At 40.3% G+C, this 24,883-nt stretch overlaps 4 protein-coding genes across 8 annotated transcripts; 2 read left to right on the top strand and 2 right to left on the bottom strand.

Moving 5' to 3' along the window:
* The first annotated feature begins 506 nt into the window (after window positions 1–506).
* On the top strand, window positions 507–5,763 carry acsbg1 (acyl-CoA synthetase bubblegum family member 1). The gene is made up of 14 exons (XM_070971519.1): window positions 507–862; window positions 1,385–1,440; window positions 1,631–1,899; window positions 2,020–2,108; window positions 2,258–2,378; window positions 2,459–2,539; window positions 2,627–2,776; window positions 2,907–3,083; window positions 3,252–3,433; window positions 3,530–3,763; window positions 3,855–4,072; window positions 4,213–4,352; window positions 4,767–5,013; window positions 5,130–5,763. The coding sequence occupies exons 1-14, from the start codon at window positions 816–818 to the stop codon at window positions 5,204–5,206; spliced, it is 2,088 nt and encodes a 695-aa protein (XP_070827620.1). The 5' UTR covers window positions 507–815; the 3' UTR covers window positions 5,207–5,763.
* Window positions 5,340–10,392, bottom strand: idh3a (isocitrate dehydrogenase (NAD(+)) 3 catalytic subunit alpha). 2 transcript variants are annotated; one of them, XM_070971520.1, is made up of 12 exons: window positions 10,319–10,376; window positions 9,870–9,935; window positions 8,974–9,036; window positions 8,789–8,872; window positions 8,472–8,586; window positions 8,070–8,257; window positions 7,655–7,788; window positions 7,464–7,566; window positions 7,268–7,332; window positions 6,788–6,872; window positions 6,422–6,574; window positions 5,340–6,339 (listed from the first exon to the last, which is right to left on the bottom strand). In XM_070971520.1, exons 1-12 carry the CDS (start codon window positions 10,343–10,345, stop codon window positions 6,256–6,258), a joined length of 1,167 nt encoding a protein of 388 aa, XP_070827621.1. In that variant the 5' UTR covers window positions 10,346–10,376; the 3' UTR covers window positions 5,340–6,255. The 2 variants fall into 2 exon arrangements, with proteins under 2 accessions (XP_070827621.1, XP_070827622.1); XM_070971521.1 differs by lacking the exon at window positions 9,870–9,935 and having other exon boundaries at window positions 10,319–10,392.
* Window positions 10,393–11,437: 1,045 nt separating this feature from the next.
* On the bottom strand, window positions 11,438–16,993 carry lrrc61 (leucine rich repeat containing 61). 3 transcript variants are annotated; one of them, XM_070971526.1, is made up of 9 exons: window positions 16,931–16,993; window positions 13,386–13,481; window positions 13,159–13,305; window positions 12,991–13,051; window positions 12,790–12,875; window positions 12,638–12,703; window positions 12,453–12,521; window positions 12,163–12,288; window positions 11,438–12,057 (listed from the first exon to the last, which is right to left on the bottom strand). In XM_070971526.1, the coding sequence occupies exons 3-9, from the start codon at window positions 13,271–13,273 to the stop codon at window positions 11,951–11,953; spliced, it is 630 nt and encodes a 209-aa protein (XP_070827627.1). In that variant the 5' UTR covers window positions 13,274–13,305; window positions 13,386–13,481; window positions 16,931–16,993; the 3' UTR covers window positions 11,438–11,950. The 3 variants fall into 3 exon arrangements, with proteins under 3 accessions (XP_070827627.1, XP_070827625.1, XP_070827626.1); XM_070971524.1 differs by lacking the exon at window positions 16,931–16,993 and adding an exon at window positions 14,422–14,829; XM_070971525.1 differs by lacking the exon at window positions 16,931–16,993 and adding an exon at window positions 14,200–14,357.
* cib2 (calcium and integrin binding family member 2) lies at window positions 16,224–23,928 on the top strand. Of its 2 annotated transcripts, XM_070971523.1 has the most exons (6): window positions 16,224–16,560; window positions 18,097–18,131; window positions 20,799–20,910; window positions 22,296–22,443; window positions 22,533–22,728; window positions 23,122–23,928. In XM_070971523.1, the coding sequence occupies exons 1-6, from the start codon at window positions 16,510–16,512 to the stop codon at window positions 23,141–23,143; spliced, it is 564 nt and encodes a 187-aa protein (XP_070827624.1). In that variant the 5' UTR covers window positions 16,224–16,509; the 3' UTR covers window positions 23,144–23,928. The 2 variants fall into 2 exon arrangements, with proteins under 2 accessions (XP_070827624.1, XP_070827623.1); XM_070971522.1 differs by lacking the exon at window positions 16,224–16,560 and having other exon boundaries at window positions 17,659–18,131; window positions 23,122–23,924.
* Window positions 23,929–24,883: the final 955 nt, after the last annotated feature.

The following is a 24,883-nucleotide window of genomic DNA, read 5'->3' as shown; positions in this document are numbered from 1 at the left end:
AGTATTTTTTATGCTGGGTAGCTTCATCTACAATAATACATCACAATTTATTTGTGGTCTAAATCCGGTATTAATAATTCCATAATAAGTAACTGAAGCAATCAAATAAATGTAGTGGAGTAAAAAAAATAAAATAAAATAAATAAAAAAAAAAAAAAAATACAATATTACCATCTGTATAAGAATATGTACTTTGGCTTGGCACTGCTATTTGTTTATTATCTAGTACTCTTTGGATACATTTGGCTAAAGGGACAGAACTGGAAATAACCAATAATTGCAATGATGGTTGCCTAAGTCCAAAATGAAGATGTTGCTTACTGGCTTAAGACCACAGGAAGCTGAGATCATCTGTGTAGGAGCCATACAAACATAACAGGTCAACCTTTGGAATACTAAACTCAAATCTCATCCTATCATAATCTCCATCAGATACATAACCTCAGTCAAAATTGAAAGTGTAGTATTGTTATGATTTGGGTTTTACCTTTCTGTGTAAGATGTAAGGGAAGACTATAATCACACTGTTTTACATATGAAAAGATTGAGCTAATTTAAATTCTGGACATGGTCATGAGCGATCGGTCCAATGCAGTCCACACGTGGACTTTCTGACTTGTTTTGCAACCACTGCCGACTCCATGCAGCTCAACACTACATGTCTTTTTAGTTTCCTAGTTCCTGAAAAATACATGCTATTAAAGGGTGCACTCATCAAGCAAGAAAAATATTGAAAAGTGTCTCATTTGAGCAAATCCAGAGGCTTGGTTTTATAAAACCTGAAGCCACACGACCAGGACTACCACACAGGCAATATGGAATTTCCTGATGAAGAGAAAGGAGATGATCGGCTTGAGAAAGGGTAAGAAAAATGTAACATTTTAGTTTTTTAGTTTCATCTAGAGAATGAGGAGACACTGTTGTCTCATCAGACTAATACTTGTAAACAGAAGTTAACAATTCATCTAACATCTCTGTGGCATAAGTTTTAATGTATTAAAATGGCTCTCTGCCACCACTATGTGAATATAAAGATAATGAATGGGAGCTAAAAGTCAATGCACTCTGACTTAGCAGTTTGCTGAGTATTTTGTGATGTAGGTTTGCAACCTTTACTTCCGAATGCTTTGATTAAATCAAACAAAATATATGAATATAAAAGCTTTACTAGGTGAGAGTGAACTGTCTTTTCAGCTTTCATTGAATATATTCTGTCAAACAAAGCAAGGGGGCTTTAGCTGAGCCAAAAGCCTGACATTGTGTTGGATAAACAATGCGGCTGGAAATTAGACCCATGTGATGAAATGAGAACAGCAGCCCACAGTGTGAGGGTGGAGTGTATTTATGAACTGTTTGGAGCCCATGTTTACTCTGTGTGTTTCAGTGTTCAGGAGTCTATGGCACACGAGCAGACAGATAGTGAAGAACATGCCTCTGTAGGTGAGTTTTGAGCACATGGGTCTGCTGAATGAGAGGACGTCCACTGTGTTGCTGGGATAGTGGTGGAAATCCTTCATCTGTACACCCTCCTCATTCTGAATAACACTAATATGGCCACAGACATGGCTTTTACACCTTTGAGCGAAGAACTAGATATGTTTTTCAGGTTTTGCTTTCTCTCTTGTCTCAGGAAAGAAAAACATAGAAGAGGAGCTTGCAGGCACACCTCTTGCTCCAGCTCATTCTCTTTGGACCACGGATGCTAAAGGCTCAGTAAGACTGAGAACAGAAGAGGGATGTCCGGAGGAACCTGTCACAGTTCACCAAATGTTCAAAGCCTCAGTTGAAAAATATGGAAACATGTATGCACTTGCCAGCAAGAAGAACAACAGATGGGAAAAGATAACCTTCTTAGAGTATTATCAGTTCTGCCAAAGAGCAGCCAAGAGCTTTATGAAGGTATATTATGCTAAAAGAGAATGTATTGTCTGTAGTGCATACTAACTGACAATTACTGAGTACTATCAATTGTCAGATTTGCAAAAAAGAAAAGACAAAAAGGTTTGTTAATGTGTGCAGCTTGGTTTAGAGCGATTCCACGGAGTGGCAATACTAGGATTCAATTCAGCAGAATGGTTCTTCTCTGCAGTCGGTGCCATCATGGCAGGGTGAGAAAGACACATGCCACAGCAACAACAACCAGACTTGCATCACACTAAATACTGGCCTGAGTCAGCCTTATATGTATAAAGTGCACTGTGCAGTTGTTACTGTTGTTGCTCTTGCTGTTCTATAATGATCTGTATTCTTCCTGCAGGGGGATAATGACAGGAATTTATGCCACAAACTCGCCTGAAGCTTGCCAGTATGTGGCTAGTGACTCTAAAGCCAACATTATCATGGTGGAAAACCAAAAGCAACTGGAAAAAATCCTGCAGGTATTGTTACTCGAATATATAAAGGTCTTTACACACACGTAAAACATGCTGTGGTAAATTTCTCACTCTTGATACTGTAGATTCGTGACAGACTACCCCATTTGAAAGCCATAGTGCAGTACACTGGACTGCCTCAACAGAAGACCTCCAGTCTTTACTCTGTAAGTTCTGACACCACATGAAATGATACAGATCACAGTGCCTGCAGAGCTCGGGCTATGACGGCGCATGTTGCTGTTTTGGGACAGTGGGAGGAGTTCATGGAGCAGGGTCTCGATGTTTCTGAGAAAGCACTGGATGACATCATCAGCAGCCAGAGAGCCAACCAATGCTGCGTCCTGATCTACACCTCTGGCACCACAGGCAAGCCGAAGGGAGTCATGCTCAGCCATGACAATGTAAGCGTTCATGTGACTACTGTTAAGCTGCACTAACTGTACCTATATGCAAGCGGTTGCAAAAAAAAACACAGAAAAAAAGACAAAAAAGTAACCAAGGCTTCTATCTAAATCTGTGATTAATATTCAGATCACATGGACTGCCAATCACGCCAGCAGGGCCGGGGACATGCAGCCGGCCGACACTAAACAGGAGTCGCTTGTGAGCTACCTGCCTCTCAGCCACATTGCCGCTCAGATCTATGATCTCTGGACAGCCATCCAGTGGGGTGAGCTGGTATACTTTGCACAGCCAGATGCCTTGAAGGTAAATGGAGAGGCCTGGATGGCACAAAGCAGTTTTTCATCAAACAGACTTTTACTTAATGAAATGATAAGCAATTGTTGCTCCAGACCTCCCAAAAAAGTTAGAAGTATTTGATACAAATTTCTGGGACATTGCCTTCAAGATCTTTCTGTACTACATGGGTTGTAGGGAAGCCTGGTAACAACACTGCGAGAAGTTTGTCCAACATCCCACATGGGCGTCCCGCGGGTATGGGAGAAGATGATGGAGAAGATAAAACAGGGAATTAGTGAGTGTGGATATGTGAAAAAGAAACTGGTGACATGGGCAATGTCAGTCAGTCTGAGAGCCAATCAAAAGTGTATGCAAAAGTAAGAGCTGCTGAAAGAATATAAATGACCCTCAGAACAACTTCCATGAATGCATTTTTGCAGATAGATGATTCAAATTTCTGCTGATGTTTTCAGGGATGAGGAGAGACCGTTTCTCTTCTCCCTGGCCGACAGCCTTGTGCTGAAGAGGCTCCGGGCTGAGCTGGGCCTGTCTTGCTGTCAGAAGTTCTTCTCTGGAGCTGCACCAATCAGCAGTGAAACAGTGCAGTTTTTCCTGAGCTTGAATATCTGGTTGTATGAGGCATATGGCATGAGTGAGAGCACGGGACCTCACTTCATGTCAGGACCCAAAGCTTACAAACTACCGAGGTAGAAAGTCAACAATCATAACATTTAAAATTTGTTATGCTTAAGTGCTGTGAATATTAAATGATATGAACAAATCTTTTCTCTGACAAAGCTGCGGTAAGGTGGTGCCCGGCTGTCGGTACAAAATGGCCAATATAGACTCTGAGGGGACAGGAGAAATCTGCTTTTGGGGACGTAACATTTTCATGGGTTTCCTCAATATGGAGGACAAAACGAGAGAAGCTTTGGATGAAGACGGATGGCTGCATTCTGGAGACCTGGGGAGGATCGACGAAGAGGGTTTCTTGTACATCACAGGGAGAATAAAAGGTAGAGCTATCTGAGAAAACTGCTTGTCTTAGGTCACCACAGACTCACACCTGAGTGCATGTAGATAGATTGTAGATTCATTATCCTTGTCATAAGTCACAAACAGCCCTAATGTCAACGTGCCCTCTCTCTCTATCCAGAGTTGATCATTACAGCTGGAGGGGAGAATGTCCCCCCTGTTCCCATAGAGGAAGCAGTGAAGAAGGAGCTACCCATCATCAGCAATGCCATGCTCATAGGGGACAAGAGGAAATTCTTGTCAATGCTTTTGACCTTAAAGGTAACTTTATTTAGTTTTTATATAGAGTATGCAAATAGCTACTGTAATCTTGACATATCCTGTATAAAGTCCCTTTATGTAACTGTCTTTGCAAATAAATCTGTGCATGATGAACTCGTCACATATGTGACATAATGAACATTATGCAGCAGCAGTGTGCACATAAAGAGCAGTACACCTGCAGTATACAGTGCCTTTATGTTTAATTAATTCTTTCAAATACTGTTTTCCATGCCAAAAATTCAACTGTTGTATTCTAGCCTTGTGTTCATGTGTTGTACTTATTGTCGAACTCCCTAGATAGATGTGCAACAAACCAGGAAGTGCAAATGAGGGGAAACTGTCATTTTCACAATTAGTCATGATTTATGAAGAAATATACAAGATTCCAGGAATTCAAATTCTGCTTTCCAGTGTTGTAGCGACACGGAAACCACGGAGCCAACAGAGGAGCTCAGCACGGAGGCGGTGGAGTTTTGCAAACAGCTCGGCAGCCAGGCAACCACAGTGTCTGACATCATTGGAGGAAAAGACAAAGAAGTGTACCGCGTGATTCAAGAAGGAATCAACAGAGTCAACTCTGCAGCCATCTCCAATGCCCAGCGCATACAGAAGTGGACTATTCTCAGAAAGGACTTTTCTGTGTCTGGAGGAGAGCTGGGTAAATTTAACACATTGATTATACTCCATGCTGAATAAACTTTCTATTCTTTATTAAAAAACCATCCAATTTTCAGGATGCACTGAACTACTGCTCATCATATTTTCTCATTTCAGGTCCCACAATGAAGCTTCGTCGCCCTGTCGTGTTAGAGATGTACCGCAAGGTCATAGAGAGCCTCTATCAGGAATAATGCTGCACTCCTAGAGAAATGACCATGTAACTGTTAGTATGAAAATCACGTGGAACTTGCTTATTCCATCATTGTTGTGGATATGAGTTGAATTTAATTATATCTGTGTCTTGTGTATAGAATGCATAAATAATAGAGGCATCAGATTTAATTTTATTATATTTAAGAGGAAACCAAGAGTAAGTTTTAAATAGTGACTCATATGACAATACTGAGAATTTCACAAAGTCACACCAATATGATGCATCTTGTAATGAGTGAAGTATTTGTTTCTAATTTATATGTCTCTTGACAACCATTCATTTTCACTGCAGTTACTTGCATGGCAGGATCTGACCCCATATTTTGTGCAAATATTTGGTGGCTTTGACCAAGAGTCTAATCACAGGGGTGATCATCATAGCAGCTGATGTGACTTCTGACACTCACAAGAGTAAATTGCTTAACACTGGATAAAAAGTCTGATGTCACTGTAATATTCATTTTTCTTTATACATTCGCCATAGTTGCAGAAGGAAAAACAGTACGACATGACAATAAAGACTTCGTACAAAACATCTTTCCTGTCACAGAGGCCTGATTATAATTAAGTCATTAAAGCCCCAATCTGTATTTTTAGCCACATGAATATGAAATATATCCACACACAGTACATACAGTAATTGAAGAGTTTGATTCGTTGACAAATGTACTGAGTGTTTCTCAAGTGATCATGGCGGTATGGATTCTATCTTTAATGTCAAAATAACTGTGTCAAATACATTAGACAAGAGGCCAAATTCAGCCAATAAATAAGACAATATCTACCACAGATTTAACAGTTTTGGATTAAAATGCATATCACATCCAGTATACAGTGACTGTTGGTAAAGAGTTTTAAGACGTGCATTGCAGTATGGAAAGAGAAAAATATAACATTCAGGATCTCAAACTCCTGAGTCTTTTTTTAAAATACATATTTTGGTTTAAAATGTGCAGATACAATACGACATGATGACATAAAGTGATCCATAGCCTAACAATGAACTCGTGGCCCCATCGGCCTCCTTTTAGTTCATATCCTGCACTCGTTGACATATTGCTTCGGTGAATTCTGAGCACTTTGAGTTTCCTCCCAGGTCTTTTGTTAGAACCTTGAACACAGAAAGCATTATGAATCAGGGTGGGGAGATATTACTAAAAATGCATGTCTTCATTTCTTGAAAAGGTGATTACCTTTTTGTCTCGAATGGTGTCAAAGCAGGCAGTTTCAATCTTCTTGGCGTGGCCATGCAGGCCCATGTGCCGCAGCATCATGACAGCACTGAGCAGCAAGGCGGTGGGGTTGGCCATGTCTTTTCCTGCTATATCTGGGGCAGTTCCATGAACCTGACAGGAAGAATTAATCACAATCCATCGTTGTGGTTGACATTTCTTAAAACTCTAATTTCCGTAAGGATAAGAAATACTAACAGGTGAAACTTTCGTGTGCCTTCACGAACTCATCTCATATGAATTTCTACCGCACAGCTTATAGTTTGGTATGAGAGTAGTTGTAAAACCTCAAGAAAAAAAGAATCTAACCCTATAAAAAGGACATACCGACTCAAATATGGCAACACCATTGGCGCCAATGTTTCCACTAGGAGTGACTCCAAGACCTCCAATTAGTCCAGCACAAAGATCACTGTAACAGTAAACAAATACAGTTACCTTTATATGTACTCACATGTTTACACTTTGATAATTAGATTTAATTTACACAGGCACATATTTTGTCATAATGTTAGTGCTATTTGCATTGTGCATCCTCACCACATATTTGCCATAACATTTGGACCTTTTCTTTAGAGGTTAGTAACGTTTTGCTAATACACTGCCTAGTTGAATCCACCAAGTCAGCACTACTGTCCTGGTTTTAACATATTTCTACATGTACATTGAAACACAATCACGCAAGGCACAACTGTGTGTACATGCATGTACAAATATGCAGGATTCGCTGTACGACAAGGTAAATATGTTGCTATTTGGTTCAATGTTGCACAAAAAATGAAAATGAGAAAATGCTATCTATCTTACCTCAAGATGTCGCCATACAAATTTGGCATCACTAACACATCAAACTGTGTGGGATCCTGTACCATCTATAAAAACAAGTACAATGATGCTTCTATTAATTAAGAACTGCCAAAAATTTGAACAAAACATTGCTTCTTATCCAACTAAAAATGTATATGCATGAATCAAATTCATGACAAAGATATTTGTGACTTACATTAAGGCACACAGTATCCAAGTACATCTCAGTGAATTTTACATTTCTGTGCTTTTCGGCAGCCTCTCTGCACTTTCGGAGGAAAAGCCCATCTGACATGCGCCTATGAAACAAATGAGGATGACCATTTAATTTTAGCAAATACCTTCAAAATGACAAATGACGTAATTTGAATACTGAATACGACTTACATAATATTGGCCTTGTGAACAGCAGTAACACTGGCCCTCTGATTATTTCTGGCATATTCAAAAGCATACTCTGCGATGCGCTCGCTGGCTTGCTCTGTAATGAGCTTAATACTCTGTACAACTCCATCAACAATCTGAAAATACACAAATCCAAGATGGATTCAGGTAAAATCTGTCAGCTATAAATAGCGTTTGAATAATTTCAAGAACAAAATGACTCAGTTCCTAAAATATAAAACGGTCTCTCTGCTGGGGAAACAAAAAAAGACCATGAGATACAATGTTCTGATCTAAGAAAAAAGAAACAGGCCTACATGTTGACTCAGTGAGGAGATAATCAAAAGGTCAAAAGAGCAAAACTGCAATCAATAAAATGCAATAACTAGACATAAAGTGTGCTGTTAAAGCATCTTACCACATGTTCAATCCCGCTGTACTCTCCCTCAGTGTTCTCCCTGATGGTGACCAGGTTCACATCAGTGTAGGGGGTCTTGTAGCCCTCAATGGACACACAGGGGCGCACATTGGCATAAAGGTCAAAGGTTTTCCTCAACAGCAGGTTCATAGATGGATGGCCAGCAGCTATTGGTGTCTTCAGAGGACCTGTAGATTGTTAAGTAATTCAAAATGATTTAGTAACACAAAACGAAGGCACATTATTCAAGAGGTATGATCTAAATCAATGTGCCATGTTTGTAGTGAACAAACCCTCTTTCCAACACAAAAGATACAATTATTTTATTGGTCTTGTAGTCAAATCTCTAAAACTGTTTAAACAGATGAATTCAAATCTCTAAAACTGTTTAAACAGATGAACCTTTTAGGCCAATTTTGTTCCGGTCCATCGATTCTTTGGCATCAGGAGGGATCATCCACTTGCCCCCTGGTCCTTGGATGGCTGTAACATTTCTCTCCTCCCACTGAATGGGTGCCTAGATCAAATGTGTAGGTACAGCAAAATCACTAGATTAGATTTTAAAGACTTTAATTGTGATTTGATCAGATTTTGTTTCTTGACTATCAGTGCCAGAGTGTTTCGAACTGCTTCCAAAGTACTCGAGTGATAAAGTGTTATCTGGTGATAGTTAATGTTTCTGGTGAACAATGTTATTTTTCTGCTTCTCCAGAACTAACTTCAGCTGCTTCAAAGATCTTCATAACAGCATTGGAGATTTCCGGACCAATTCCATCCCCAGGGATTAAAGTCACAGTCTGAATCTGTGAGGAGCAACAAAGACACATAATGTTCAATGACACAAGATTCACTAAGTCAGTAAGTTAGATCAAAATTGTTGTAGCTTTAGAGAAAATATACACACCCCACGGGTGAACGTCCTGGGTCGTGGAGACTCTTTCTTCAAAGCTCCAACCACCAAGGACACCTGATAGTCAAAAAGGTCCAGGTTTTTACACGCACAGAAAAGCATTACAAACAACTAGGATGTAATGTGATTTTAGCAGAGCGTACTGGAGTAATGGTAGGAAAAAAATGATTCAAGAATTGTGCTCTCCTGTTTTGTCAGTGCTTGATCTGGGTAACTGCTGACCTGGAATGTACTGCTTTTTTTCCCAAGATAGTACACAGATACTGTTGTACAAATCCTTGGTCAGTCCATAAACCTCCTATCTGAACTTGAGAAGCAGTACAATTACACGAAACACACAAGGGACTAATATCTAGTTGAACACAGAAGACAGATATGACTTTGGGAGCAATCTGCAAAGGACATTCTGGAAAAGGAGACTCCAGATGGAGTTATCAGTCCTTAAAGGGCATGTTAGCCGTCGTGAAAAGGCAATTTTCGGTTGCCTTTTTGGTACCAAAGACTGTCAAATGATGAATTAGCCTTGGCTTAACGTATGGCTGAGGGTGAAAGGCCCACCTCAAAATGCAAATAGCCTGCAGTAAGGGGAATGGCAACTAATATGGCGAATTAAATGTTGGAATGTAGATGACCAATCGGAAAAGTGAGGCAAGAGGTCACCTTTACTTCTGAAACACGACTGATTACTTACAGTACATAAGCTAGTTCAGCTCAGCTGAATTGCAGAAACTGCAGACGTGCAACAGCGAAGGCGCTCCGATTTAGAAAAGATGGCAAAAGAAAATGCCCGTTCCAGATTTGAATAGCATTACTACTGAGGGAGTTTGTTAGCAAGCATTTTTCCTAAGGAAGCAAGGACAGTCAGTGTTGTAATACGTGGCTTAACTTACATCCTGTCCCTTGATTTTATCCTTGCCACTGTGCGACAAACCCCACTTTCTTAGTAGATTAAGAATCTGTAACGTTAGATGAGGGACATTATATAGACATGTTGCCATTCTGTAACTAACAGAAAGAGTTCGACTTGAGCAATAAGCTATAAACAAACTTTTACAACAATGTTTGATAAAAGAAAACGTAGCTAATGCTACCTCTTTATGTTAAATGCTAGCTAATTAGCTAGCAGTCCAGAGTCAGGTTGCTATAGTAACTATAAGCAAGTAGCCTATGCGTTAGCGCCTAGCAGGTTAGCTGGGCTGGGACTGTCTCTGGTTTTCTTCCTATCTTTGAATGTGTGAACGACAGTCAACGGGCCGAACGTCAGTCGATGAATTAAAACACAATGCCACGCGTTTACTGAAATACTTATGAACGGTTTACATATTTTTCCCGTACATACCGCTGACCTCCACGCCTTCCCAGCCATCCTGCACCAGCCAAGGTCGATGCCGCAGAAGAAGAAGCACTTGTGAAGCTAACAACTATACAAAACGGATTTCCGTTATGAACAATTTTCGAAATAAATCCGTCTTAAACAAATTTAGGCATTAGAAAAAATCGTGATTTATGAGAAAGTCAATTATTTTGTAGTAGTAATATTCAATTATGCACTCTTCTATTTTCTTCTATAATACTGACCAATTTTACACCCGTTGCAACGTTTGGCAGGATTCCCGTCACTCTTACTCTGCATGTCTTCCGGGATTAGGGCTGAGAGTCAGGGAAGTGATTTTACATTTAGACTCGAGTGACACGACACAACGCAAACACTAAACTAAATGCAAACTTTGCCGACGACAAAGGATATATCTGACCTTTCACGGGCTATTTTGTTGGTCGGAAGCATAGATGTGCTGTCTCACACGTGTATATCATCCATCATTGTCAAATAAATCCAGCAGGCTGCACATAATGTATATAGAGATGTATACATATACACTGTACATAACCACCCACCTTATCTATATGAAGTAATCTATTACACCACCCATTGAATATTTAACAATTTGCACTACTTGTGTTTGAAACACTTGACTTGTACGTAGACACTTTTTTCATTGTTGCTTTTCTATACATATGTATGAACGCACTGTTTGCACCTACTTGCATATAATACCTGCTTATTTTTTACTCATCTTTGCAGTCCTTGTTTTGGAGTATGTCTATGTCTATCTTCTTGTGAAATATCCTAGTATGCAAGTACACTAAGAGTAAACTGGGGTTGAATTCCTTGAATGTGTAGCCATACTTGGCCAATAGAGGAGATTCTGATTCAGACAAATTTGCAGGATGACCACCACCAGCAGGTGGCGCCAGTGGACTGCTCTTAAAGGGGCACAAATTCCACCATTACTGACTTCTACAGATTGCTTATGTTTCCTTAAATCACACAATTAATGCAAATTCTTTGGCTCTGGATCTGAAAACTGTGTATGATATGTATCTATCAGTTGTCTGAGAGTAGACTATAAAATCATGATGTGAAGTGCACCTTCATAAGCATATTATTTCCCAGGAATTGATAGTACACATAATAAACTTTATGGTATAAAACAAGTATAAACAGCTGAAACAATCATTCAATCACTTTTTGCAAAAGTTCACCTTACAAAGAAAGCATACAGCATGGGACACATTAACTCCCAAAATTATCCAGTAATGCAAAATGGAAAAAAGCTCTTAACTACTTCAAACTATAGAAATTCTTAAGCAGCATAGCTCTCAGCATAAACGCAGGGCAGGCTACAACATGGTACAAAATGCACACTGTGCAAGTAAAGACATCTTTGAACCAAACTGAGGGGTGTCAGCATGGATAAAGGTTTTCAAACCACTTACATGTATTGTCACTGAGCTAATGCATAGGATGTAAATTCAACAAATGCCCCACACAACGTGCGTCTGGCAATGATACTTATCAAGCATTTGGATGCAGCTTAGGAATTTGAAAAACCTACAGTACATTAGCCATGGTTTATCATACAACAAGAAGTTGCTAAATGTTGCACACACATGTCCGAAATAGCCCAGCTCAGATGGCATACTGCTTTGGCTGCTTCTTCAGGCTCATAGATCTTTCAGTTTGTGAAATTACATGAGTGGCTCTGTTGTTGAGGAGTCTGCATTCATGAAGAACATCTGCAGAAAAAGAAATGTAGGAAAAGGATTATATTGGATACCACACTGCAAACACAATGTAGTTGAGCTGACAACTGGTTAGATCACATGCAAAACTTCCCTTACCGTTAAACTGTTTGTAAGCTTCTTCAATAATGGCATTGTTCGATCTCTTTATCTCCCAGTAACTATCCTCCACCCATGGCTTGCAGTCAGGGTGCTCAACAAGCTGTCCATTCTTGTACAAACCAGCTGAACATTTGTGGAAAGCAAAACAGTCTGATCATAGTTTACATGAACAAGAAGACATCTACTCAAACAGGGGCGAACACAACCACTGCATCACAGGCATGTCAGTAATACTACAACAGATGAACTAATAATCAGTCATAATACAATAACACACTAGTTATTACCTTTGATGGTATCATCAATGTCTTTGCATAATTGGTATAAGTCACTCCCACGTCCGACCACTCTTTCACCTACAAATGAAAGAAAATAATAATGAAAAAAAAAAAAAAACACTCCAAAATCCAGGGACGCAGTTTAAGAGTTAATGTTACATGAAAGACGACATGAACCAGGAAGTACATCTTACCATCCAGCACCTTGATGTTGGGGAACATCTCGAGAACTATGGTTCTATATGATGCGTTCCTGCAAACTGACAGAGAGAAAAGTCACAGTGAGTTCATGCATCAGGATTTTCCTTCCTCTGGACTGATTTCAAATAAAGTCACAGAAAATTACCGGGATTAGTGTAATTGTAAGTGTTGTCTTTCAAACGTATATTTTCTAGCTTTCTCAAAGCTTGAAGGCAGTGTAGGCTCTCAGTGCTGTTGAAAAACAAAACAGATGAGAGATGATAACAATTTTTTTTAATGTTTAACATCAATGACATGTTTAATTGTTTGTCTAATGTATAATGTTATTTAGGTTGTGTGGTGATACCTGGATACGATATTACCAGCCAAGTTTAAGTTCTGGATACTCTCACAACTGCGCAGGGGCTCTGAAATTACAAAAGCAATAATATTACATTGAAAAATCTTCAGAGACCTCCATGATAAGCGAATACACAGCATGGAGGTAAAGAACAAATCGTTTCTGACATCTTACCTAAATTGGAAATCCTGTTGGCCGACAAATTGAGTACAGACAGATGCCGCAGAGATGCTAGAGGAGCTAAATTTGAGATACTATTTCCAGAGAGGTCTAGTCTCTCCAAATTCATACACTCTCCGATGCATCCAAGATCATGTGTTCCTGTGAGGCATTCAATAAACAATTACAAACATTATGAACATTTCAAAGGGTCAAATAATGGTGCATTAGTTAAAACTTACCAAGACCTCTCAATTTAAGGAACAGTATTGACTCCAAATCGAATTCTCCAGTATGGGACTTGAGCAGCACAGCAGTTATCTTGTCAACATCTGCATCTGAAAGAATCAGAGGAATGAGACTGCAGCGTAGCAAAGCACAGTCACTATGTGCACTCAAATACTGAACAAAATCACAGACTCCTTGGTTGTGAGTCAGCTGCAAAAGCAGAGTGCTGGAAGCACTGTGTCCGTTCTGCTTAGGGTGGAACAATCACATAACCCATGCCATCATCTCGACATAGGAAACACCAATTCAGGCAGATCATGAATTTCATATCTGGCAGCAGGCTGAGCGTTTCCTCTGCCAGCTCACAGGTCACAAACAGGGAGATTCGCTCTCTGTGATGTTATTAGCTTGAAAGCTGCATGCATGAATAACAACTGAGGAAGTTATATTTGGTTTAATTTCCAGTCCACACAGATGAAACAGTTATTCCCAGATGAGAACAGCGTCCCTGTAAGAACAGACTCATCAGTTTAACCACAGATAATGATGCTCGGGACTCTTCTTTCCATTTCATCCGGTTATATTTTCAGACTTACATCAACTATCTATTTAATTCAAATGTGAATTATGTAAGGACAGACAGTCAGGGTACTGCAACACTACTACAAACTGAGGAAAACGGTCGTGGGTGGGTTGATTGGGGCCATCAAACACACATCTAGCATATGTGAACACCTGCATAAATAAAGGTGACGGTATTTAGCTTAGCTTAGCATGACAATCAGCCTCGAGTAAATGTTTTTAGCTAACGTATGTAGCTACCTATACCTCAACTATAAACGTCGTGAAGCAGCCGCCTCGTGACTTCATGAGGATGATTCAGCCGGATGAAAGTGGGTGGATGATTTAATGAAACAGTAATGTTCGTGTTCCTCTCATGATGATAAATTGTTGTCCAACGAGCGACTACGTTGTTCGCTACAGCTAGCTAGCGCAAGCCGCTACTGGCTAGCATAGCGACGTAGCAACAAGCTATCCATCACAACTTACCTTGATCTTTATCTCGCTTAGAGTCCATCGTGGGCAACTTTGCTACTTGAAAAACTACCTATCGCAATAAAAAGCGGTGTTTTTAGCCACTGGAAAGGCAAGACAGTGGTTATTTTGAGTAAATGTGAAACTGGCATCTGTCCTGGGGTGCAGTCAGGACACGCTCACTGTACTGCTGTGCTGCTACAGCACGCAGGTGGATGAGACGGACTTCAGTCTGCAGTCCAGCACAGCATCAGCTGAAACAGAGGGAGGCAATGCACAGTGCGGCAGGGCCCTGCACGATGCAGACGTGGCTAAAAAAAAGGGTCCAGTATTTATGTGTAGCCTCCGAGCAACAGGTTCAGTGTCAATTAAAAGTTTTCTTCTCGGTGCATCACTGACCTGGAAATGATTCCTGTGGGTTGTAATGGATCTGCAGTAGTCAACTCTGCATGAACTGTAGCATTGAATAACATTAAGTAACATTAAGTAGTAATTACATAAAAAAAAAGGGATAATAAATAAATAAACATGCGAAGTCTAATCCAATCAGGGGGTGAAAAGAGGCACAAAAAATATGCTACTGAAAGAGAAGTTAATTTGTTATGACAGGACAAATTTGGAAAATGGATTAAGGCAAATGCCAGAATCACACATCTGCCAGCAAAGAGACTAAAAACGTCCCTAAGTGAAAATCCTGTAGTTAAAGTGTTAATTTCACACTTGAAAATGCTTCACTACATGTTGGCTAAATGTCCTGCATTTAAAACCTTGTATTAAATAAATATTAGTGTAAGTATTATCAGTAAAATGGACTTAAAGTAGCAAATGTACTAATTAGTGAAATGGTCCCTGTCAGTGTTTAACTGTTGTTGGATTAATATACTGCACTAATGTGTATGCTGCATTTTACTGCTATAGATGTGTAAGGTTGAGCTAATTTTAATCACTTTGTATACTGTGGTGTAGTCTAATCTACAGAAATGCATCATCTTCTATAAGACCATCATATGTTTGTCGCTGTTCTATGAGAACAGCATATTTCTAAAAAGTTAACACTTAATCCTTCAGTACAGCAGAAACATTCAAAATCACACATTTGCAGATATGTGGTTTTCACTGGACAGGAAGGGTATGGAAAATTGTAATGTGGGAAGTTACTAATAACTTAAGCCATCAGGTAACAAATAGTGGAGTAAAATGTGCAATGTTTGCCTCTGAGACGCAGTGGTGCAAAAGTGTAAAGAAGCATAAAATGGAAATACTCACATAAAGTACGAGCACTGCAATTTTGTACTGAAATACAGCACGTGTGTAATTGTAGTTAGTTTTATTCTTTCATTGATTACTACTGCTACTACTAAAACTACTACAACCATCACTACTATACAAAACATACAGTGTGATCAGTTTATAACAGGATGCATTATAGATTAAATACACAAAGTACAAGTCACCTTTTGATGGACTATTAAAATACTTATTACATGTTAATGCGTCAATAATAAGAAGAAGAAGAAGAAGAAGAAGAAGAAGAAGAAGAAGAAAGAAGAAGAAGAAGAAAGAAGAAAGAAGAAGAAACAGGGCTGACATACACAAAAAAAGGGGGGGGGGGGGGGTTCAGTTTTGTCAACATCAAGCAGCCCCACAATCTATTTAAGCCAGATTTTTTATTCCCTGCAGATTGTAGTTCCTATTTATTTATTTATTTATTTATTTATTTATTTATTTATTTATTTACCTGACCTCCCATTGGTCTGTCCAGCCTCCGGTGGACAGCAGCTGGGTGCATAAAGACAGCCAGATCAGTTTGCGGCTCTGGGACTCTGCAGGAAACCTCCACCGGCACCGACACAACTGGACACTGACGAGCAAATTCTACTTAGCATTTTTTTTCGTGTTTTTTCCCGCACCCGTTGTGTTCTGCGGTCATGGCGAACACCTCTGAGGACGGCATCAACAACCCTTTGTAAGAGTTTGCAGCGTCGTCGAGCCTTCCTGCGCGGGGACTGTGTCTCCGCGGACCACCTAAATGTCTCTCACTGAGAAAAGGCTGCGGACGTTCAGTGTTGCGAATGTGTGCAAGCAGCGAATGATTTGATTAAGATGGGGAATAAGCAAACTATATTTACCGACGAGCAGCTCGATGCCTACCAGGTAAGCTTGCATGTCTGTGTCTACCTGCAGCATGTTGGAGAATGTGTCCAACTCCAATGACAGAAAAATCACGTTAAAGCGTAAAAAGTCTTTGTATGTAAATGATGATCTGCAGTATAGACCTTAAGTTTAGGTAAGTTAATAAAAAAGATTAAGAGAAAACATGTTTGTGAAGGAAAGCACTGAAAGCCAGAGTATAAATAAAGAACTATGCATGTGCGGATTAGAATGAATGCATTTCCCCATGACTTTTAATTACTATTGCATGACTATTATTATTATCATACATCACTATGATATTGATCTCTTGACTGAATCACCCCCACGTGTCTTGGATTTAATGGGCACAGAAAAAAATTGATCACTTCACCTCAGTCTAAGGCATACAGGTGGGCCTGGGTCCCATCAATTAATGACAGCCAATAATCAATTTCCTCCCAGACTCCGGCCAGTTATGACTCTACTGTTTAAATATTTACAGTCTTGATAGGCGAGAGGAGCAGAGGGTTTTGATTTCATTATGAAGTGGAGGATCTTGTGTTCACTGTGCCACCGTCTGAGAAGATCCGACCCTCTGCTTCCTGTGATAAAAATCCAGGTTTGCCTGTGAAGAAACGCATCTTCGTGTGCAGCACAGGTTTATCATCTGATCAGGCGGGGGCTTAATAATTGATGCCAAGCCTGTGCGATATGCTGTGAAACTCTACTCTCAGGAGACAGTTTGGTTCTCAAGAGCCTCTCTGGTTACTCCTGGTTCTCCTTAAAATCCCTTATTGGAATAACTGCTGCTTTCTGTTTGCCTTGGCAGTTATTCTCCCCTTTGGGTATCAGTATGTTTAATATCTTATTTATTTTTAGGACCACTTCACTACCTTTTCTACGTGCAGGCTTTACTCATAGTGTATTCTGACATTGTTGACATATTGACTTATTGCTTTATATGTAAGCCACATATCTTCCGTAGGTTACAGGTGGATGTAACAGTGAAGAGGGCCCCCAGGAGAGGTTTTTTTTAATTCTTATTGTTAATCGCATTGTCTCTGGAGCTCAGCTGGCTGCGCTCTGCTTCTCACACTCAGGAGCACAGCTCAGACAGAAGGGATACAAGGGAAATTGTAAATTGAGGTGCCTCCAGCGGGGCTGTTGGATAATGTGTGCGCCAACACAAGCATGTCAGACAACAGCAGATCATGTTCCCCTGCCGAATCGTTCCTATTGCAAGTGGCAGGTGACAGCACTCACACACACACACACACACACACACACACACACACACACGCACACACACCATCATCTGAGAGACACCAGACACCTCGACAAGCGTTCACAGTAAAGGGTTGCTCATCCCACCTCAGAGGAATGGTAATGTTACTATGTGTGACTCACAGATGTGTCATTGCGAGTGTTTTCAGGCCTTCGATGGAAGAGTCAGACATTCATTCCTCCATAAACGATATGTCACGCTCGACAGACCTTTATGACACTTCGGTATTTTTCAAATTTGTGTTTTCACATGCTGTTTTTCTCTCATTGCAGGACTGCACATTCTTCACCCGCAAAGAAATTCTGCGGTAAGAGTTTCCTCAAGTGTCCACCTTGATTCTGATGCATTGCATGCAGATGCACTGTTTCCAATGTTCCACAGTGTTATACACGTTAGACTTTTTTTTCCCTCCCCGTGTTCCCTCCTTGCTGTATGCACTGCTGTTACGATGTGATTTAAGTGGACGCTGATTTGCATGACATGTAATACTGTATTTGAAATCACAAACCATACTTTCATTACAAGCTACTGTGCACCACATCAGGCTGCATTTGGCTCCTGTTGCAGGAATCGGATGTGTCCCACATGTGCGATCCATGCCAAGTCCTCCACACAGGCTGCTTCCCAATTTGGAAGATTAATGCTGTTGAGTTCATTGGCAGCTTCAGTGTGTAATGTTTCAACACTGTTCATAAAGAGGAATGTTGTACATTGTGATAATATCTGACTTACAGCCTTAAGATGATAGTGAAATTATCAAATTCATGAATTTTCATATAAGTAACACTACATTATTAGTCACTAGTCATAACGTGTGTGTGCACAATTTGTCTGCTGCAGATTAGAATAATTTCAACATTGAATTCAAATATTGTTTAATACAGAAATCCATTATTGAGCACAAACCTGGCTTTTTAGGTGGTACATGTGGAAATAACGCATTCCGGCATGAAGTTTCAACTAATATAAAGTGAAGCAGAAGAGAACAAAATTAAGGAAAAGGTCATTTTTTTGAATACAGAATGTGTATAAGTTATGATTTAGTGGCTATTAAATTTCCTTGCGCAGACTAAATTATCCTCTTATCCAACCCAGTAATAATTTTCTTCTATCTTCCCATCAGCTAACCACCCCAGCAAATACAAACAGGCTGTAGCATACCAACCAATCCAGACACATGTAACAGCACCGTATGTGCATCTGTTCACAGGGACTCCTGGTATATGTGACAAGTAAAAATGTCCAGGTGTTTGTCAGTGACGTTCTGTCCTGTAGCAGCGTCAGTTTGTTAACGAAACCTTTGAAAGTCACACTGACCTTTTGGCTGCGGTGTTGTATTCAGTGCCACCCAATGAGGTGTCACATTTCTCCCTGCTCAGACATGTGCAACGTAAAAAATGAAATAAATATCAATCTACTCTGAGTGATTGCACGAGGTATCATGACTCACTGAGTGTCATCATGTCTTCCTGTCACTCACCCCCTTGATCACAGGCATAAATTAAACAAATCAGGTGCTTTTTCACCATTGATGCTCATGTTTCAGCGTCTTTCCTCTGTGGCTGTGGACACTGAAGATGAATAGCTGCTTAAAGAAATTAAACGTTGCTTCTAAAGGATGTTTCTCAAACGATGTGCAGGAGTTTTGGGTCTGATTTGCGCTGACCTTACAGTAAAGGTTGTTTTTGAAATCTCTAACAGAGCAACTGTCTTAAGAATTGATTAAGGATTCAAACTCAACAGAAAACACAACGTGCTTGTTTTATCCAACGTAATTAAAATCAGTTTTCAGGTGTAACTCCATTAAAATCACAGCAGTACCTTTCCTGCCAGATTGTCTTCAATCTAACTTCTTGTTTTTGATTTTCTTGTTGTGGCATTACATTACCTTAAGACAAAAATGGTGCCTTTTTCTCAATTATGCCACTTTTTTCTCTTTCTGTGTGCATGTGCCTCCTCTGTGATATTGAATTAACTCTGATTCCAAAGCCATCAGTGGACTGAAGACTGAAAATTGACAATCAGCAGAGGGCGTAATTGGTTCCTACACTTTATGACCTTCATAAAACACTCCTTGTTTCTGTCCCCAGCTGCAAAGGTTACAGCACAGTTATGTAACAGGCCATCGCCAATGGTCATAAGGCCACTCATTTTGACCCTTCAGCCTTATGTCGTATCTTTGCATTAACACTACTTTTTTTATCCTTTATATGTGCAGATGTTTTGGAAATGAAACCAAACATCAGTAGTCCACTGAATGTCATCAAATTTACGGAAGCTGTGCGGTCCAAACGCTTTCAAGGGTCATGGTACATTAGAAGTGCAGCTTTACCCGTTCATTTGCTGCAGTGCACCAATGAAACTCCATCATTTTGACAGGTTTATCTCGTTTAATTGTAGTGAGTTTGCCCTGTAAGACCAGTGTCCCTGCTGATAAACTGCTCTGCTTTAGCAATGGAGGCACGATGTGACAGGATTAGTCAAGGGACAGAGTGAGAGGGAGGCTGCGGCAGATAAGCACCGACTTTCTATCATGTGTTTGTCATTCATACCGTCTCCTTGAAGCTTGTTGACATCATCCTCAGTAATGAACGGCATGAAAGGTTTTCACAGTGCAAGACAAGAGAAGGACAGGAACGATAAATCTTAAAAAGAGGAATAATAGTGTTTAAAATGGTTTGATTGTCCTGCTGCAGTGTGTTTTCATACTCTTTATTAGTCACTCTGACCTTTCTACAGCTCAGTGTTTTACTGTAGAGGACATGCATATACACATAATATGTATATTGTTCTTTACATTATTTCCCCATCGCAGCTGGTTGCAGTGCTCAACAATTTTAACTCCATGTTTTTGTCAACCGTCTGTTTCTATTTATCGTCAGTTATGCTGCAAATATTCAGATTCAGAGTAAAAATCACGGCTTGTGGTTTTTTCATAGTCTGTATATTGAAAGTGTTTTACCTTTTATTCCAGGCTGCACGGCAGATACCATGAGTTGGCTCCACACCTCGTACCAATGGACTACACCAATGATCCTGACTGCAAACTGCCTTTAGCCCTAATAGTCAACATGCCAGAGTTAAAGGTAAAACAATCCTTCTTCACAGAATGAGAATACTTTAATGAACCCCTGGCTCAGTTGCTTCCAACACTAATAAAAGTAGGAAAATAAATAAACAATAAATAGGAACCCGTATGAAATATGTAAATGCGACTATGTGTAACACAGTGTGTGTGCGTGTACTGTAAAATGCAGCATTAAATAGCCGCCATCTATATAGAATATAAGCGCTGTGCAACTTTATACATCGAGTAATAAGAACCCATCCATCCATCCATTGTCTATACCCGACTATCCCTTTCGGGGTTGCGGGGGGGCTGGAGCCTATCCCAGCTGTCAACGGGCGAGAGGCGGGGTACACCCTGAACCAGTCGCCAGTCGATTGCAGGGCAATAAGAAACAAATAATAAAAATAACAGAATACTAGAATACTAGAATACTACTACTGCTAATACGAATACTATAACAATACCCATAATAACAATGCTAACAACAAAATATAGAAAATTATATATGGTAATAGTAGTATATAGTAATATATAGTGATATATGATATTTCGCCAGCAGTGTGCACCACTGTCATGTTGTCTTATTTTGGATTGTGCTGTAAGGACACTTTTAAAACAAACGCAGCACCCACTCCTCATGTGGGCAGATGCCTAATCGATACGCGCTCTCTCTCAGAGACAGAATTGATTTTTAACCACCACCGCCATCACTGATCTGATTGTATGACGCCGCATTCTGTCAGCTTATGAGAGTTAATGTGCCATGAAACGCTCAGCCTCTCTGTCCTGACTGATGCATTCACTCCTATTTTTAAGCACCTGTCATTTGAAGAGAGCATCCAGAAATTTCAGAAATGGCATGTTACATAACATCACAGCCAGCGAGTACCAAACAATTTTATGTGGGCTCCTTATCCACTGAGGGTTTGACACAGAGACTCTTAATGTGTCCTTCCTCTGGGCATAATTGGCCCTTGCCTGTAAAACTGTCACATGATTGCAGGGCCTGCAAGGTTGGCAGGAAGAAGATGGAGCCCACCAAAGGCAGGATTTATGAGGCCCAGATAATGTACAGTCACACAGTATTCAGAAACATATTTCCTACTCTGTTATGATGAGCTGTGTTGTATCGACTGCACTGATTCAAGCTGCACTGACGTTTTTTAGGAGTTGAAAATGGCCTCGCTTTACATCTTCTTTTGCTAAGCTTATATTGAGTGAAAACATGCAATAACAGCTGTGCTTAAAGTATATTGCCTCAAGGTGTAGAAATAGTGAGATTCTAAGCATGTAAAAACAGCAGGTCCTACATGTTTAAAATACTGTGCAGAGCTTTCTTGTCCACACCACATGATCAATGTTGCTGTGAATCTTACATTAAATGTAAGTGTTCTTCTGTAGGAAAACCCATTCCGCAACAGGATCGTCGAGTCTTTCTCAGAGGACGGGATGGGCAATCTCAGCTTCAATGAATTTGTGGACATGTTCTCAGTCCTCAGCGAAATGGCTCCCAGAGAACTCAAGGCCATATACGCCTTCAAAATATACGGTAATGACCAATTTTTAAGAGGTGCGTTCAGATTTCTCTAATTAAATGAAAATGCGTGATTATTTGCTCTAAAACCTCGTTCCCCACAGATTTCAATGTGGATAATTACCTGTGCAAAGAAGACCTGGAAAAGACTCTAAATAGGCTGACGAAGGAGGAGCTGACTCCTGAGGAGGTGGAGCTGGTGTGTGAGAAGGCCATCGAGGAGGCGGATTTAGACGGAGACAACAAACTCTCCTTTGCTGACTTTGAAAACATGATATCTAGGGCCCCTGACTTTTTAAGGTAAGTAAATGCACCTCACTTATGACAGATATTGTCGTAGTTTGACGTTTATGTAAAAGCATTCTGTATGAAAAGCAGCGGCACTTTAAAATCAGGCGATGCAGGCATTTCCCCTCAGGCTGCAGCGCTGCGAGCTGTGTCCCTGGTTACTTACAATTTCATTACCCAGATGGCTGGTAATCATTTTCATCATTTAACTGTCAGCCTTACATCGTCACTTTAATCCTGAGCCACCACTGTGTTCATTCATTTATATGCAAATAGCCTCACCACTATCTGTCACCACTGAAATGATGAACACTTCTATTCCTGATTCCTGTGTGTTTATACTCATGTAGTTCTGTAAGTCGGTGTGTCTGCATGCACAGTGACTGCCACTGTTTGTCCCTCCAGTACCTTCCATATACGAATCTGAGGGAGCTCCATGGAAAGTTCCTGAGGTGGGCAGCATGGTGGACTTCAGGACTCTACCTGCACCCTGTCCTGGCCACAGCACAGTGCCTGTCTCCCACTCCCATCGTTAAAAAAACCATACATCAGTCCTTTCTGGCCTCAGTGAAGTCTGCTGAAGGAAAATACTGGATAAGCTGAATTCCCAGGACCCTACATTTCTTTACTGTAGATGAAAGTATATTTTCCTTTCATCTGGAAAAGGGCTTGACCTGAATCGATCTCTCACTGGGAGAAAAGTTTATTCTTTCCACATCTGAAGATTGAAAAATGGTCTGAAATGAGCCAAATGTTGCATTGCTGCTTATTGAGTGCATCCAAGTACGCATAAATTGCTTATCTACCTGTATTGCACATGAGATTCTCCCATGAAGTCTTCCTACAGTGACACTCCAGATATGTAGTATTTAAAAGGACAAAGGACAAAGCTTGAAGTGAAAGAGCGCAGCAGTGGCATTAAGGCCATCCAGATATTTTATATTAGCTATGCAATATTTGTACGTGCAGTGTATTGATTTTTGTCATTTTAGGGTGTGTTTTGCTCGTGGAACTGGAACACGATGACAATCATATCTTACTGTTCTCCAGTGAAATGAAGGGCTCCGTCATCTGAACTCATTTTGGTAGCTTTTATCTTCTGCCTCAGCCATTATTGTGAGATATTACACACAGCCATCTTTTGGATACACATGTTACAGTATTTTATGTGACTTCAGGTACTTTGAATAAATGTTTTTTTCTCTGTGTTCTGAGTGAATTACTTGGTGTGAATGCATTTTGTGGGGTTTATGTTTATGAAAAAGCACAAAAAAAATCCTTAAATGCAGGCGCTCTCTGTGTTTTTCAACCAAAAACTTGTTACATCAGTAGTTTCCTGTCTGTATAACCAGTTAGCCTTAACCCACCCACCCATGATGATCAAGGAGCACAATATCAGGAAACGGCTGTGCCTCTGCCGAGCCCATCACATGAGCTGTAATAAGTTGTTAAGCAGGATGTGACCATTAGGAGTGAGCTGCCTCAGCATTCACAAGCCTGATTACATCCTGCACACCCAGTTCATCTCCGGTGGAAATGGCTGTGCTCATGTTGTTTGATGATTAACGGGTCCTGGTTTCTGGGCTAATTTGCATCGTGGCGTACAGTGCTCCGTGTTGTTTTCGTACAGTTCATGTTCTCAGCTCAGGTTGTGGTCGTGAGTCATACCGTGCCAGTATGTGTTGGGTAGCCAGACATGCAGAACACTGAGACTCTCAGGCCATGTGAGTCACATACGAGTCGTCTTTATGTCTTTGCTGTGAAGCGCAATGGCTGAAAAATAAATCTGACCTGGTTAATTGGTGCTGAGTCTGACAAATACAGAACGGTTACAGAAGTGGAAAATGGGACAGTAGCTGCAGGCTAAAGCAACATAACAAACAAGCCGGCGTAGACCATTTCATCAGGTTCTTTCCTGTTAGTTAGTGATAACAAACACAGCAGCAATTTTCAGTGATGATCTGTTGTTCAGGCTGGACCTTTTTGACAAAAAATAAAATAAACATGCACACAGATCACCAGCAAAATATAAGTAGTGATGTGACACTGCCAGTTATGAAAAATGAGGGAAAGTAGATATTGGGTGTCTTATTTGGCCTGAAAGAGGAGGACGTTGAAGTCAGTTAAACAGTGTGCAGTCGTCAGAGCAGCCCTTTAATTCTTCACT

This window comes from Chaetodon trifascialis, chromosome 10 (genome assembly GCF_039877785.1).
Source record: "Chaetodon trifascialis isolate fChaTrf1 chromosome 10, fChaTrf1.hap1, whole genome shotgun sequence".
NCBI classification, from domain to species: domain Eukaryota; kingdom Metazoa; phylum Chordata; class Actinopteri; order Chaetodontiformes; family Chaetodontidae; genus Chaetodon; species Chaetodon trifascialis.
The sequence above is the reverse complement of the archived record's forward strand: the minus strand, read 5'-3'. Positions and strand labels throughout refer to the sequence as shown.

Coding starts and splice junctions, on each gene's coding strand:
- acsbg1 (XM_070971519.1), top strand. CDS start 816: ATGGAATTTCCTGATGAAGAGAAAGGAGATGATCGGCTTGAGAAAGG. Junction 863..1,384: donor GATGATCGGCTTGAGAAAGG/GTAAGAAAAATG, acceptor TGTGTGTTTCAG/TGTTCAGGAGTCTATGGCAC. Junction 2,379..2,458: donor AACTGGAAAAAATCCTGCAG/GTATTGTTACTC, acceptor TTGATACTGTAG/ATTCGTGACAGACTACCCCA.
- idh3a (XM_070971520.1), bottom strand. CDS start 10,345: ATGGCTGGGAAGGCGTGGAGGTCAGCG. Junction 8,258..8,471: donor GAACAAAATTGGCCTAAAAG/GTTCATCTGTTT, acceptor AACAATCTACAG/GTCCTCTGAAGACACCAATA. Junction 7,789..8,069: donor ACAGCGGGATTGAACATGTG/GTAAGATGCTTT, acceptor GTGTATTTTCAG/ATTGTTGATGGAGTTGTACA.
- lrrc61 (XM_070971524.1), bottom strand. CDS start 14,449: ATGGACTCTAAGCGAGATAAAGATCAAG. Junction 13,482..14,421: donor TAAGCGAGATAAAGATCAAG/GTAAGTTGTGAT, acceptor TGATTCTTTCAG/ATGCAGATGTTGACAAGATA. Junction 13,052..13,158: donor CAACAGGATTTCCAATTTAG/GTAAGATGTCAG, acceptor TTGTAATTTCAG/AGCCCCTGCGCAGTTGTGAG.
- cib2 (XM_070971522.1), top strand. CDS start 17,731: ATGTCAGACAACAGCAGATCATGTTCCCCTGCCGAATCGTTCCTATTG. Junction 22,444..22,532: donor ATACGCCTTCAAAATATACG/GTAATGACCAAT, acceptor CGTTCCCCACAG/ATTTCAATGTGGATAATTAC. Junction 22,729..23,121: donor AGGGCCCCTGACTTTTTAAG/GTAAGTAAATGC, acceptor TTGTCCCTCCAG/TACCTTCCATATACGAATCT.